This window comes from Panulirus ornatus, chromosome 64, assembly GCF_036320965.1.
Source record: "Panulirus ornatus isolate Po-2019 chromosome 64, ASM3632096v1, whole genome shotgun sequence".
NCBI classification, from domain to species: Eukaryota; Metazoa; Arthropoda; class Malacostraca; order Decapoda; family Palinuridae; genus Panulirus; species Panulirus ornatus.
In genome coordinates this window covers 14,093,266-14,106,634 of record NC_092287.1, presented here as the reverse complement: position 1 = coordinate 14,106,634, position 13,369 = coordinate 14,093,266, and the positions used below count along the sequence as shown (strand labels likewise).

The following is a 13,369-nucleotide window of genomic DNA, read 5'->3' as shown; positions in this document are numbered from 1 at the left end:
TTCTTACGCACTTTATTTACCTCCTTCCAAAACATCTTTTTATTCTCCTAAAATCTAATGATACTCTCTCCCCCCCAACTCTCATTTGCCCTCTTTTTCGCCTCTTGCACCTTTCTCTTGACCTCCTGCCTCTTTCTTTTATATATCTCGCAGTCATTTGCATTATTTCCTAGCAAAAATCGTCCAAATACCTCTCTCTTCTCTTTCACTAACAATCTTACTTCTTCATCCCACCACTCACTACCCTTTCTAATCTTCCCACCTCGGAAGCTTCTCATGCCACAAGCATCTTTTGCGTAAGCCATCAACGCTTTACTAAATACATCCCATTCCTCCCCCACACCCCTTACGTCTTTTGTCCTCACCTTTTTTCATTGTGTACTCAGTCTCTCCTGGTACTTCATCACACAAGTCACCTTTAAAAGCTCACTTACTCTCAGCACTCTCTTCACCCCAACATTCCTTATTCTTTTCAGAAAATATCTACAATTCTTCACCTTCGCCTCAACAAGATAATAATCAGACACCCCTCCAGTTGCACCACTCAGCACATTAATCTCCAAAAGTCTCTCTTTCGCGCGCCTATCAATTGACACCTAATCCAATAACGCTCTGTAAGGCATGTGTACGTGTAGGAAGAGAGGAAAGTGATTGGTTCTCAGTGAATGTAGGTTTGCGGCAGGGGTGTGTGATGTCTCCATGGTTGTTTAATTTGTTTATGGATGGGATTGTTAGGGAGGTGAAGGTAAGAGTTTTGGAAAGAGGGGCGAGTATGCAGTCTGTTGTGGATGAGAGAGCTTGGGAAGTGAGTCAGTTGTTGTTCGCTGATGACACAGCGCTGGTGGCTGATTCATGCGAGAGACTGCAGAAGCTGGTGACTGATTTTAGTAAAGTGTTTGTGAAGAAGAAAGCTGGGAGTAAATGTGAATAAGAGCAAGGTTATTAGGTACAGTAGGGTTGAGGGTCAAGTCAATTGGGAGGTAAGTTTGAATGGACAAAAACTGGAGGAAGTAAAGTGTTTTAGATATCTGGGAGTGGATCTGGCAGTGGTTGGAACCATGGAAGCGGAAGTGAATCATAGGGTGGGGGAGGGGGCGAAAATTTTGGGAGCCTTGAAGAATGTGTGGAAGTCGAGAACATTATCTCGGAAAGCAAAAATGGGTATGTTTGAAGGAATAGTGGTTCCAACAATGTTGTATGGTTGCGAGGCGTGGGCTATGGATAGAGTTGTGCGCAGGAGGGTGGATGTGCTGGAAATGAGATGTTTGAGGACAATATATGGTGTGAGGTGGTTCGATCGAGTAAATAATGTAAGGGTAAGAGAGATGTGTGGAAATAAGAAGAGTATGGTTGAGAGAGCAGAAGAGGGTGTTTTGAAATGGTTTGGTCACATGGAGAGAATGAGTGAGGAAAGATTGACCAAGAGGATATATGTGTCAGAAGGGGAGGGAACGAGGAGAGGTGGGAGACCAAATTAGAGGTCTAAAGATGGAGTGAAAAAGATTTTGAGCGATCGGGGCCTGAATATGCAGGAGGGTGAAATGCGTGCAAGGAATAGAGTGAATTGGATCGATGTGGTATACCGTGGTCGACGTGCTGTCAGTGGATTGAACCAGGGCATTAGAAGCGTCTGGGGTAAACCATGGAAAGTTGCGTGGGGCCTGGATGTGGAAAGGGAGCTGTAGTTTCGGTGCATTATTACATGACAGCTATAGACTGAGTGTGAACGAATGGGGCTTTTGTATATTTGCGTGTGTGGACGTGTATGTATATACATGTGTATGTGGGAGGGTTGGGCCATTTCTTTCGTCTGTTTCCTTGCACTACCTCACTAACGCGGAGACAGCGACAAAGCAAAATAAATAAATAAAATAGATATATATTGATATTATTATTATTATTATCTTTTTTTATTATTTTGCTTTGTCGCTGTCTCCCGCGTTAGCGAGGTAGCTCATGGAAACAGAAGGAAGAATGGCCCACCCCACCCATATACTCATGTATATACATGCACGTCCACATACGCAAATATGCATACCTATACATCTCAATGTACACATATATATATACACACACAGACATATACATATATATACATGTACGTAATTCATACTGTCTGCCTTTATTTATTCCCATCGCCACCTCGCAACACATAGAATAACAGCCCCCTCCCCCCTCTTGTGCGCGAGGTAACGCTAGGAAAAGACAACAAAGGCCCTATTCGTTCACACTCACTCTCTAGCTGTCATGAAATAATGCACCGAAACCACAGCTCCCTTTCCACATTCAGGCCCTACAGAACTTTTCATGGTTTACCCCAGACGCTTCACATGCTCTAGTTCAATCCATTGACAGGACGTCGACCTCGGTATACCACACCGTTCCAATTTACTCTATTCGTTGCACGCCTTTCACCCTCCTGCAAGTTCAGGCCCTGATCACTCAAAATCTTTTTCACTCCATCTTTCCACCTCTGATTTGGTCTACCACTTCTCGTTCCCTCCACCTCTGACACATATATCCTCTTGGTCAATCTTTCCTCACTCATTCCCTCCATGTGACCAAACCATTTCAAAACACCCTCTTCTGCTCTTTCAACAACACTCTTTTTATTTCCACACATCTCTTTTACCCTTACATTACTTACTCGATCAAACCACCTCACACCACATATTGTCCTTAAACATCTCATTTCTAGTACATCCACCCTTCTCCGCACAATATATATATATATATATATATATATATATATATATATACTTAGTCGCTTTCTCCTGCGTTGGCGAGGTAGCGCAAGGAAGCAGACGAAAGAATGGTCCAACCTACCCACATACACATGCTTACACATAAACACCCACACACACACACTTATACATACCTGTACATTGCAACGCATTCAAACATATATACACAGAGACACACATATATACACACGTACATATTCATACATGCTGCCTTCATACATTTTCGTCAGCACCCCGACACACATGAAACAGCTCTTCCCCCCTCCTGTATGCTCAGGCCCCAATCGCTCAAAACAATTTTTACTACATCCTTCTACCTCTAATTTGGTCTGTTTCCCTCCACCTCTGATACGCATATCCTCTTTGTCAATCGTTCCGCACGCATTCTCTCTATGTGACCAAATCATTTCAATACACCCTCTTCTGCTCTTTTTATTACCACACATGTCTCTTACCCTTTCATTACTTAATCGATCGAACCACCTCATACCTCATATTGTCCTCAAACATCTCATTTCCTACACATCCACCCTCCTCGGCACAACTCTATCCATAGCCCATGCCTCACAACCATATAACAATGTTGGAACCACTGTTCCTTCAAACATACCCATTTTTGCTCTCCGTGATAACTTTCTCATCTTTCATACATTCTTCAACGCTCCAAGAACCTTCGCCCACTCCCTCACCCTGTGATTCACTTCCTCTTCCATAGTTCCATCCACTGGTAAATCCACTTCCAGATATCTAAAACACTTTACTTTCTCCGGTTTTTCTCCATTTAAACTCACTTCCCAATTAACTTGTCCCTCAACCCTACTGAACCTAATATCCTTGCTCTTATTCACATTTGCTCTCAGCTTTCTTCTTTCACACACTTTGCCAAACTCAGTCACCAACTTCTGCAGTTTCTCACCCGAATCAGCAACCACTGGTGTATCATCAGCGAACAACTGACTCATTTTCCAAGCTCTCTCATCCACAACAGACTTCATACTTACCCCTCTCTCCAAAACTCTTTCATTAACCTCCCTAAGAACCCCATCCATAAGCAAATTAAACAACCATGGAGACATCACACACCCCTGCCGCAAACCGACATTCACTAGGAACCAATCACTTTCCTCTTTTCCTACTTGTACACATGCCTTACATCCTTGATAATAACTTTTCACTGTTCTAGCAACTTATCTCCCACACCATATTCTCTTAATACCTCCCAAAAATCATCTCTATGAACTCTTTCATATGCCTTCCCAGATCCATAAATGCTACATACAAATCAATCCGTTTTTTCTTAGTATTTCTCACGTAGATTCCTCAAACACCTGATCCACACATCCTCTACTACATTCTGAAGCCACACTGCTCTTCCGCAATCAGATGCTCTGTACATGCCTATACCCTCTCAATCAATACCCTCCCATATATATATATATATATATATATATATATATATATATATATATATATATATATATATATATATATATATATATGGAAAGAGGGGCAAGTATGAAGTCTGTTGGGGATGAGAGAGCTTGGGAAGTGAGTCAGTTGTTGTTCGCTGATGATACAGCGCTGGTGGCTGATTCATGTGAGAAACTGCAGAAGCTGGTGACTGAGTTTGGAAAAGTGTGTGGAAGAAGAAAGTTAAGAGTAAATGTGAATAAGAGCAAGGTTATTAGGTACAGTAGGGTTGAGGGTCAAGTCAATTGGGAGGTGAGTTTGAATGGAGAAAAACTGGAGGAAGTGAAGTGTTTTAGATATCTGGGAGTGGATCTGGCAGCGGATGGAACCATGGAAGCGGAAGTGGATCATAGGGTGGGGGAGGGGGCGAAAATCCTGGGGGCCTTGAAGAATGTGTGGAAGTCGAGAACATTATCTCGGAAAGCAAAAATGGGTATGTTTGAAGGAATAGTGGTTCCAACAATGTTGTATGGTTGCGAGGCGTGGGCTATGGATAGAGTTGTGCGCAGGAGGATGGATGTGCTGGAAATGAGATGTTTGAGGACAATGTGTGGTGTGAGGTGGTTTGATCGAGTGAGTAACGTAAGGGTAAGAGAGATGTGTGGAAATAAAAAGAGCGTGGTTCAGAGAGCAGAAGAGGGTGTTTTGAAGTGGTTTGGGCACATGGAGAGGATGAGTGAGGAAAGATTGACCAAGAGGATATATGTGTCGGAGGTGGAGGGAACAAGGAGAAGAGGGAGACCAAATTGGAGGTGGAAAGATGGAGTGAAAAAGATTTTGTGTGATCGGGGCCTGAGCATGCAGGAGGGTGAAAGGAGGGCAAGAAATAGAGTGAATTGGAGCGATGTGGTATACCGGGGTTGACGTGCTGTCAGTGGATTGAAGCAGGGCATGTGAAGCGTCTGGGGTAAACCATGGAAAGCTGTGTAGGTATGTATATTTGCGTGTGTGGACGTATGTATATACATGTGTATGGGGTGGGGGGGTTGGGCCATTTCTTTCGTCTGTTTCCTTGCGCTACCTCGCAAACGCGGGAGACAGCGACAAAGTATAATAAATAAATAATAATAATATATATATATATATATATATATATATATATATATATATATATATATATATATATATATATATATATATATATATATATATATATGTACACACAGCAAAAAAACTATCGCGCGTTTTTGGTACGAAACAAAATGACGCACCAGACGTGGAATAATGGAACAGTCAACATTTTCCTGTGAGATGGTGGTAGCCCTGATGTCCCTGCCTGTGGGTGTCCTCACCTATCTAATGGCAACGATATATCCTTCCGTATGTAGTACAATAGATGGGATACGTAAATTGAGCATGTAAATGTAATATTCTGCACAGTAAGGCATATTGCAGTAATCATTATCTCTTGCAAAATGTCAAATTCGTGGTGTAAAATAATATACTACATGGTAACTACGACACCCTGCTTCATACCGGCGGTGATTTATCTGTCTGCTGGTTTAGATTAATCAGCAACCTCACGTAATATGTAGTATCACCTGTGTGACTGATAACAGTATGTCACAAACCTGGCACCACATCATAGTATTTAGTAAACCAACATGAAAAGTAATGACTCTTTTCATGGATCTGCATTAGTTAACTTCCCTTTAACAGTGAAAATCAGATTTCTATATAACATGACCATAGACATGTTGTTGGAGGTTAAGAAAGTAATCTTTGACTGTAAATTTTATTATTTCAATACTTGGTATAACCTCCTCCCGTTGCCAACACTTCATTGAGCCTTCGAGGCATGGATGCCACTAACGTCTGCGTTAAGTTCCTACCAGAATGGCTTCGTAGATGTTCCCATGCTTGTAAAGCATCATTTACGACTGTAGCACGACACTGATGTTGTCGGTCAGGCATACCTTTCTGCATGGCCGCCCATACGTGCTCTATCGGGTTGAGATCAAGCGATTTTGCAGGATATGACAACACTGTTATACGTGGATGGCGAGCATGCCACGCCTTTACAACCCTGGATGTGTGAACTGGGCTGTTATCTTGGACGAGGTAAAATGGGTCCGGCTCTGGAAACAGCATAGCCCCCACTGAAGGTAGCAGGACCTCCTCCAGTATCTCAACGTATCTAGGTCCGGTCAACTGGCCAGGCCCGACATCCACCAACTCACCGACACCAGCAACATGGATCCAACCAAATAGTCCTGCACTGACGCGCCCACTCCTCCTGCTACCCACCACATGTTGTCTCGTATCTGGTTATATAAAATGTATAAAATTACATGACAGTGTGTCTTAATCATATTAGTGCAACTGTTGCTGCAATATAGATTAAGATGATAACTAAGTAAATTAAGAAATATTAACTAAATATATAATGATTATTTATTATGATATCACATCGTAAATGGAGATTATTGCTACAGTATTTACATATGCCGTATAAAGTGATCATGATCACTGTTATTCACTTCAAAAATAATGAGTGTGCATAACTCAAATGTAATACTGCAGCACAACAGGACGTTTCAAGCAGCAAACGACTGTGGTGGCCGTGGCACCCTGGTTTCAAAGCACTTCCGGAACGTTTGTTCATGTTGGCCTCACCATAAATTGTCATTATAAAATGGAAAATATGTTATATAGCATAACCTCTGTGTGTGTGTGTGTGTGTATGTGTGTGTGTGTGTGTGTGTGTGTGTGTGAGAGAGAGAGAGACAGACAGACAGAGAAAGAGCTAACTGGTGTTAGGATGCCGCCAAACATGTTTGTTTGCAGGGGGACCATCGCTGCAGAAGGTTTTTTCATCACAAAAGATGACGTTCTCCCAAAACTGATGTGGCTTGTCCGCATACTCCAACGCATACTCCACCCTGCTCTCCATGTTTGCCTGATTTAACACAGGTTTTGTTGCTGGTATGCGACCACGTAGCCCCTCAGAGTGATGTCTGTTTCGGACAGTTTGAGGCGTGCACTGCAGACCAAGAGTATCCCGAATGTTGCTAGCGGGCGTGAAGGGGGCAGCAGCAATGACAGCTGCTATGGCCTAGGGAAAGGATGACATATTGCAAATATAACATGTGATGTGGTTGTTTACATGACAGCAAGTGGTCCAGTATACCTATATATGCAACATCATTACCTGATCATCTTCCGGGGTTGTGCAACGTGAGCGCCCACGCCGATGCCTGTTGTCTGTGTTGCCCAACTCTGCCTGTCGGCGAATCCATCGTGCTACGGTTGACCGGTGAATACCAAGACGTCTCCCAATTTCAGAGTCGCTGTAGCCCTCATTATGAAGCTGTAGAATAGCTTCACGTGTCGCTTGTGAGGTCTCCGTGGTAAAATTAGATATACCACAAAAACAACCTTTCGACATTGGCTCGCAGTGAACTATACCCGCGCTGTTTCATTGTTTCAAAAATATATCGCATGTCTCATTACATTTCCTGCATGGACACGAAATGCCGGTGTAAGATAACCTTTACGAACCCAGATGTGCTATAGAATAATACAATATCAATAGTAAAACATATTCTTCCCAAATTACACCTATACAATATGAAGCTATTGTGTTTACCTCGCATCACATTGAGGTATGCTGCAGCTAACACATGCGGGGGTTGCCGCATATAGCTGTGTGTGTCTCACAGCTATATTACACACACCAATTCAAAAGTTGGGGTTCGTACTGCCTTGTATGATGTGATTCAATTGTTAATGATATAATGCCGATCTTGTGGCACGTAACTTACATGGGTCTAGCATAGGACTCTGGAAACCTGTGGCTTCCAGACACGTATACCAACCCTACCGGCATGGTACAACAGGTAGGTCAGTGATCATTACACACGTCTTCAAACCCCCTCTGCGCGATAGTTTTTTTGTTGTGTGTACAATATGAACAACTGGATGTGCTGTGGACCGAATGCCAACCGGGATTCGAACCTATGCGCTCGACTCCCGGCGATCCGTGAATGCGTCAGTCACCAACGCTAAACGATACACCCCGGGGGTCCGTACTTGCCATTGTGGTTACAAAACTAGAGCCCCTGAGCCCATGAACTTTAGGTCCCTATCTTAAGCAGTAGGCCCGATGAGGGCCAGTACCTATGATGCGATAGGAATTGCAAGTAAGAACAATCGAGCTCCCAGAGATATATTTCCACTACTCAGGCTCACTAAGACAAGTAACCCACTACTGCACGAGCACCAGCGATGATAACACCAGCTCCACAGACGCCCCTAACCCACCATTCCTGTAACTCACTGTGACCCATAAGTATTAAAAGACAGGCCTATTCTTTCCCTCTGGGTCCGCAGGATATTTCACAGATGTAAGACCCTCACACATTACCCCCGCTCTGGATCTTTGCCAGGAACCTCCACACCTTATTTACCAAAATCTACTATCCTCTTCCTATTCTCTTTTTTTTTTTTCTCTCTCTCTCTCTCCGGGAAGAAATCGACCATCCAGCAAGGCCTCACATCCGTGTGCTTTTTTTCTCTCCTTCCCAGAGTGATGGAGTCATCAGACTCACTGCCGTCGGCAGAATCTTTGAGCACCTGGTAGTTAGGGCGGCTGTCACCTACTTCATCGGCGGGGCCGCCATCTTGCTAAGACGAAAGCCCCCTCCCACACCACCACCACCTCACCCCCCATTCACCCACCCGACCTCGACCCTAAAGACATTTTGTTCGGTGCAGCCGCTGTCCCTGAGGCCATCGATACCACTCTGGAGAAAAAAGGTGGAAGACTTAAGAAAGAAGGGGGACAGACTGAGCACCGTAGATAGACATAACTCCCTCTTCTTCCTCACCATATATTTGGCCTTAACGAGATTAACCTACTTCCACATGGCCTCACCGTCGTTCCCCTGTGACAGACTCCACAGTGAAGGATACCTTTGAGATGGTCTGAATCTCCGCTCAGACGGCTCCCAGCAGAGACAAGCAACATTCCCTGCTACACGAGGTACTGATCACTAACAGATAAGCCATATGACTCTAAACTAATCTAAAATTCTAAACTATCATAGGCTATGTCACACTACAACATACTCTATAATACTGAAATATGATAAGCTATTCACACTACACGATGCTCTACAATACTAAGCTATTATAAGCTGGAATTGCATTGGATGCATCAGTCCAGACAACTAATCCAAATTCACTACTCCATATACCTGCAAAAAATCAAGTAAACAAGTCTGTTATGAAGAGAACGCCCCTATCCATGCTGGACCATCACTCATCCAAGCAGAACTAGGTCATAGCCAGCACGAGGAAGGTCCGCTGTTAGAAATCCCCATGTAAGGACCTTCCTAAGACCTGAAACTCATTCCTCAAAATTCATGTTAACCCACTCGCACTTTATGCTTGTAAAACCATTTGTTCTACCTCCACTATCTACCCTGAGCAATGGCACGTATGGTTTGAAAATTTGCCGCCTTCACTCTGACATGTAAGAGTTATGGCGTACAGTATGCAAGGCAGAGTTAGGTCCGCAACATCACTTCAAGAGGTCTTGCTTCCGCCCGGCTGCCCATTTGAAGGATAACCCCAGAGCCTGACGGAAGTGGCAAGGATCCTGATGATGGTGCTCCACAGCATGTACGTGAAAGCAGAACCTTCGGGTGATGGGACTAGACGCGTGTTTCTATCATGGCTGATACATATTTGGTAGGAGCCCAGAGAATCAGGGTGGTGTTATAGAGTGCAAGAACGTAAGGAAATGGGGAAATATAGGATCCTGGCATAAGAAAGCTAACTCCTGTTGGTTTTTTCTTCAGTGTATCAACCACTTTAGTAACTCCATGGTCAGTCAAGTTATGACGGACTAGAGGCCAGCCAGCTTACCATAATCAGCACTCCAGTGAGTATTACGAACATAAAACAGTTCCCCATGCTCAAAAGAGAGATCTAAAAGGTTCCCTGCCCATGAATCACAAAAGTGTACATGGTTTTATTAATGATTTGCATAAGAAAAAGAGATCCTCGAGCACAACAAACACAAAATCCTCGAAATACAAAAATCCATAAGTTCTTTATGTCAAAACTTAAAAATACTATACTTACAGAAGTCAAAATACAAGAGTTTTTAATTCAACAGACATAAAGATAGATAATTTCTTACGCGTAAGAGGACACCACGTTTATCAGTGTCTCGGTTACAACAATAATGTAAATCACTCTAAACTGATGTATAGCTAATAGCACTGACCGTCCTTGTGGGAGGCGGAGACCTGGGCGATCCTGAGTGCTGGTGGGGCGTCCTCTGCCAGCAGGAGGCAGTAGCGTGGCTCAGAGAACTGCAGGGGACCGCCGCCCCCAGCACCAGACAGCAGGCGGGTGGCTGGGGAGGAGAGAGAGACGTGATGTTAGATAACTGATGCAGGGGAGGAACACCCCAGCACCAGACAACAGGCGGGTGGCTGGGGAGGAGAGAGAGAGAGAGAGAGAGAGAGAGAGAGAGAAGACATGATATTAGACAACTGCTTCAGGGATGGTACATCCCAGCACCAGCCATGAGGCGGGACCCCTTGTGCCAGACAGGAGAGGGATTCCTGGTGAGAGCCGTTAGTTCCCACAATATACATATATACATACAGCAAACAGGTCAAGGAGTTTCATGTGTGTGTATCTGCGTGAGGTGAATGCTGGAGAACTCAGGAGTATTGACCAGTATTTTCAGTATGGAACCTGCATCCTGGGGATAAGGGGTCTTGGGAAAGGTAGAATTCGAGTTTGTAATGTTGCGGAGGTTGTCCAGAGTGGTGACGAAAATCAGCTACTCATGTACGTCTCGGGAGTGCGGTTTCACAAGAACTTACGCCTAGTCTCATACATATCACATAACTCACTCCAGCAGCAGAGATTACTCATGGACGTGAGAGGAAGGGTTTTCGATTACTGGTACATATATACATTATTTATTATTTGCTTTCTCGCTGTCTCCCGAGTTACCGAGGTAGCGCAAGGAAACAGACGAAAGAATGGCCCAACCCACCCACAACACATGTATATACATACACGTCCACACACGCAACTATACATACCTATACATCTCAACGTAGACATATATATATATGCACAAAGAGACATATACATATATACACATGTACATAATTCATAGTGTCTTCCTTTATTCATTTCCATCGCCACCACGCCACACATGAAATAACAACCCCTCGCCCCGCATGTGCGCAAGGTAGCGTTACGAAAAGACAACAAAGGCCATATTCGTTCACACTGTCTCTAGCTGTCAAGTAACAATGCACCGAAACCACAGCTCCCTTTCCACATCCAGGCCCCACAGAACTTTCCAGGGTTTATCCCAGTATCTTCACACTGACTGCACTTCGACCCCGGTATAACACATCGTTCCAATTCACTCTATTCCGTGCACACCTTTCACCCTCCTGCATGTTCAGACCCCGATCACTCAAAATCTTTTTCACTCCATCTTTCCAGCCTCCAATTTGGTCTCCCACTTCTCGTTCCCTCCACCTCTGACACATATATCCTCTCGGTCAATCATTCCTCACTCATTCTCTCTATGTGACCAAACCATTTCAAAACACCCTCTTCTGCCCTCTCAACCACACCCCTTTTATGACCACACATCTCTCTTCCCCTATTATTACTTACTCGATCAAAGCACCAAAAACCACATATTGTCCTCAAACATCTCATTTTCATCACATCCACCCTCCTCCACACAACTCTATCCATAGCCCACGCCTCGCAACAATATAACATTCTTGGAACCACTATTCCTTCAAAAAAAAAAAAAAAAAAAAAAATATATATATATATATATATATACATATATATATATATATATATATATATATTTTTTTTTTTTTTTTTTGCTTTGTCGCTGTCTCCCGCGTTTGCGAGGTAGCGCAAGGAAACAGACGAAAGAAATGGCCCAACCCATCCCCATACACATGTATATACATACGTCCACACACGCAAATATACATACCAACACAGCTTTCCATGGTTTACCCCAGACGCTTCACATGCCCTGATTCAATCCACTGACAGCACGTCAACCCCGGTATACCACATCGATCCAATTCACTATTCCTTGCCCTCCTTTCACCCTCCTGCATGTTCAGGCACCGATCACACAAAATCTTTTTCACTCCATCTTTCCAACTCCAATTTGGTCTCCCACTTCTCCTCGTTCCCTCCACCTCCGACACATACATCCTCTTGGTCAATCTTTCCTCATTCACTCTCTCCATGTGCCCAAACCAATTCAAAACACCCTCTTCTGCTCTCTCCACCACGCTCTTTTTATTTCCACACATATCTCTTACCCATACGTTACTTACTCGATCAAACCACCTCACACCACACATTGTCCTCAAACATCTCATTTCCAGCATATCCATCCTTCTGCTCACAACTCTATTCATAGCCCACGCCTCGCAACCATAAAACGTTGTTGGAACCACTATTCCTTCAAATATACCCATTTTTGCTTTCAGAGATAATGTTCGACTTCCACACATTCTTCAAGGCTCACAGGATTTTCGCCCCCTCCCCCACCCTATGATCCACTTCCGCTTCCATGGTTCCATCCGCTGCAAGATCCTCTCCCAGATACCTAAAACACTTTACTTCCTCCAGGTTTCCTCCATTCAAACTTACCTCCCAAGTGACTTGACCCTCAACACAACTGTACCTAATAACCTTGCTCTTATTCACATTTACTCTTAACTTTCTTCTTTCACACACATTACCAAACTCAGTCACCAGCTTCTGCAGTTTCGCACATGAATCAGCCACCAGCACTGTATCATCACCGAACAACAACTGACTCACTTCCCAAGCTCTCTCATCCACAACAGACTTCATACTTGCCCCTCTTTCCAAAATTCTTGCATTTACCTCCCTAACAACCCCATCCATGAACAAATTAAACAACCATGGAGACATCACACACCCCTGCCGCAAACCTACATTCACTGAGAACCAATCACTTTCCTCTCTTCCTACACGTTTGTATACATATATATATATATATATATATATATATATATATATATATATATATATATATATATATTTTTTTTTTTTTTTTTTTTTTTTTTTTCCTTTGTCGCTGTCTCCCGCGTTTGCGAGGTAGC

General features: G+C 43.6%; 1 protein-coding gene across 1 annotated transcript in view; it reads right to left on the bottom strand.

Moving 5' to 3' along the window:
• The window catches only part of LOC139746244 (uncharacterized), a 1,225,703-nt gene that overhangs the window by 847,534 nt on the left and 364,800 nt on the right, over positions 1 to 13,369 (bottom strand). Inside the window, exon 2 of the mRNA XM_071657250.1 lies at positions 10,450 to 10,581. Coding sequence (XP_071513351.1) covers positions 10,450 to 10,581 — 132 coding nt within the window. The remainder of the gene's footprint in view (positions 1 to 10,449; positions 10,582 to 13,369) is intronic.